The 3,238-nt window shown below is 34.8% G+C and overlaps 1 protein-coding gene across 1 annotated transcript; it reads left to right on the forward strand.

Moving 5' to 3' along the window:
- Nucleotides 1-259: 259 nt before the first annotated feature.
- Nucleotides 260-1,000, forward strand: LOC149247074 (RNA-binding protein 1-like). The gene has a single exon (XM_089443329.1). The coding sequence runs from the start codon at nt 260-262 to the stop codon at nt 998-1,000; it is 741 nt and encodes a 246-aa protein (XP_089299455.1).
- Nucleotides 1,001-3,238: the final 2,238 nt, after the last annotated feature.

Here is a 3,238-nt window from a genome sequence, read left to right on the forward strand (position 1 = left end):
CGAGGCAGTAAAACAGCTATAAGTAATCGATCGACCCTCCCCATCACTTGTTTCAGTTACCTATATATCTACAACGTGATCACAACAAAACTTACAACTGAGGTCATTCTTATGCTTCGGCCACCAAAGCTCAGAAATTAATTCGGGTGTTTGCTTCGCTGTCTCTTTTTGACCCTATTTTTTAGTGGGCTGCCTGTACTATTGCATTGCGTTGCAACGGTTCTTTCAGAGCGTTTAGGAGATTCAAAAAAAGAGAGGAATGGAGAGCACATATTTAAGCGCAAGAATTCCAGAGAGGCCGAGGCAGTTGCAGAGTTCTGTGGTGGCCAAGCGGCCTCGCAGTGAATACGAAGATGATGACTACCTTCTAATTGGGAGGCACGGTCATCATGATCCTGTGTTGTCTGGTACCTCCGCTTATGCTACTCGTCGCTGGGAAGACCCCCGAATTGGGGAGAGAGGCACCACAAACCCAGTTGGGGTTCGATCATTTAGAGAAAGTAGAGAACAATATGACGCTCCTCTTGCACCTTATAATTATGATGATTATCGTAGTGAGTTGCCAATTCGTGGTTCAGATAATATTGACGTAGCAGCAGATGCACCTAACACACTCTTTGTTGAGGGACTTCCAAATGATTGCTGTCGCAGAGAAGCGGCTCACATATTTCGCCATTTCCAGGGTTTCAGAGAAATTAGGATTGTCAATAAATCCAAGGAACCTGCAAATCAAGGTGAAGGAGAGGCCAGTGTTAATGTTGTTCTGTGTTTTGTGGATTTTGAAAACCCTAAATGTGCTGCAGCTGCTATGGAAGCGTTACAAGGGTACAGGTTTGCCAAGAATGATAGAGAATCGCCTTCCCTAAAGCTGAGGTATGCATATCCACCCAGAAATAGAAGTAGGGATAGGAATGGCTCCTCATTTGCGCGCAGTAATGATCGATCTGCACGCAGTAACGATCGATTAGCACGCAGCAAATTTCGACGTCGATCATTTTGAACCTCAACACAAATTTAATTTTCCCAAACCAAATTGTCATGCTATTTGTTATTTTGTGATCTTTATAAATGACATTTTGTTTTTCCGTAATTTACAATTTTTTTAGTATCACACGTGTGAAAATTATGCTTTTTAAACATAACAGTGAGAATTATGTAGATAAACAATTGTTGTTAACAATTAACAATAATACTATTAAACAATAAAAGGAAACTGCGTTTCAGCACTTGGAGTACGTATGTTTAATAAAAGGAAACTGCGTTTCAGCAGTTGGAGAACGTATTTGTTTTCGAGATGGAAGATGATCAGGATATTTGTGCAGTTTTATTTTTTCATAATTGGTATTTTTGGGTTAATTTCGTTAATAATTTAGACAGATTTATTTGGAATTATAGATTTGAGAAATGCAAATGCTTCAATAAACTGATTCATTTAAATAACAAAAACACGAATTCCATGAATTTTTATTTAAAAATTAAAAAAAATCTTAAAATATTAAGTAAATATCTAATTTAAAGTTGTTTATCAATTTTATAACCATGAACATGCACTCATAAATGTGGCTATCCTAATAATAAATATAAATAAAATTGAAATCAACACCCTAAAAAACAATATTATTATTGTATATTTCCCATTATGTCTGACTATTCATTATAATTTTTCTAAATTCTTGTATCTATACATTGCTTCCAATGTGCATTATGAAAACTAACACATTATGAAAACTAAAATTGTTTTTCTGGCCTTAAATATTTCCATCATGTTTGTTAGTTTATGGCTAGCAATTTTTTTCATGACTCACACATTAGTTTTTTCTCCATCAATATATTTCCACCCTGCACATTATTTTCATTCAACTTTGGCTAGCCTATTCTCTATTTCCTGCCTATGTCATTTTTCATGTAGGTTATTTCTATATAAATTGTGCATTAAATATTAGTATTAAACTTTTACCAAATGTATAAGAAGGAAAGAATAAAATATGTAACTTAGAATTTATTTATTGTGCATACATAGCACTGGTGATTGCGACAGTATAACAAATTCTTATTCCACCCAATTGTCCATGTAGGGTATCTGTGTTTACCAACAAAGATGAATTTGGGCTCTCAATTGATGGTAGAGGCCAATAAATGCCAACCCCTTGCACCAACCACCTCCTAAATTATTTATGGCAAGGAAATCTTGGAAAAATTCCAAATCTAGCTAGAATTTGAAGTCTTTGCTAGAGGAAGTGATCCCTAATTCTTGGAAAAGGGAGTTAGTTGAGATCTCAAACTATGGTGGCTTAAGGCTGGCCACAAGCTATGGAATGCTTAGTGTAGTTCCTGGAATAATTCAATATTTGGCTAGAAGCTAAAGTCTTTTGCTAGAGGAAGTTCCCCCTAATATTGGTTTGAAGATGACTGTTTGGTAGTTGATGATCAATTCCCCCTATCATATACAAGGTGAAAAGAAGATATCACTTTTTCTGAGGCATATGGATTCAAAATTAGAATACGTGAAAATTAGAATACTCATTTTCAATCCCCTCTTATCCCATACAATGTCAGAGGATGAATATGTTTATAAAATATTCACATGGATGAAGATAAAAAAACCATGATCCTCCATGCATGCAACTCAAAATAGGTGTTGGTTTCTATTGAAAATGCGCCCATTTACAATGCAATGTCACTTGTAAATTTACAAAAAAAACATTTGCAAGTTACCATTGCTTTTAAGTTGAATGCCCAAGAAGTGAAATGCTTCTAAAACTAGAGGAAGAATACCCAAAAGAAAAAAAATAAACAACAACCAATATTAATTGTGCTATTGACCAATTAATATGCAGGGTTGTATATACCCATTATTAGATTTAAGCAAATGCATTATCTAGGGGTGGCATATACAACCCCCTTTATTAATGGGTCAATAACACCATAAATATTGGCTATATAGAATTAATGAGTCAATAACACCATAAATATTGTTTTTTTTTTCAATGCACTATTGTACACCTCATAGTAATATCTCCATATTAGATCGTACAAAAAATAAAATGCATAGATGATAAATAAATAAGGCTCGAGATCTAATAAGCCCCAAGATCTCGACCAACTATCATATATCAAAGTGTGAACTAAATGTAAGTGCCCATGAAGGTGAATTGAAATAATTATACCTTGTTAAAGTTGAAGAGTCGAGCAACATCAATGGCCCCGAAAAGTATGTTCAAAAGCTTTTGGCAGCTAA

This window comes from Pinus tabuliformis, chromosome 7 (assembly GCF_031772625.1).
Source record: "Pinus tabuliformis cultivar Carrire ecotype Pingquan chromosome 7, CPIR1, whole genome shotgun sequence".
Lineage (NCBI taxonomy): Eukaryota > Viridiplantae > Streptophyta > Pinopsida > Pinales > Pinaceae > Pinus > Pinus tabuliformis.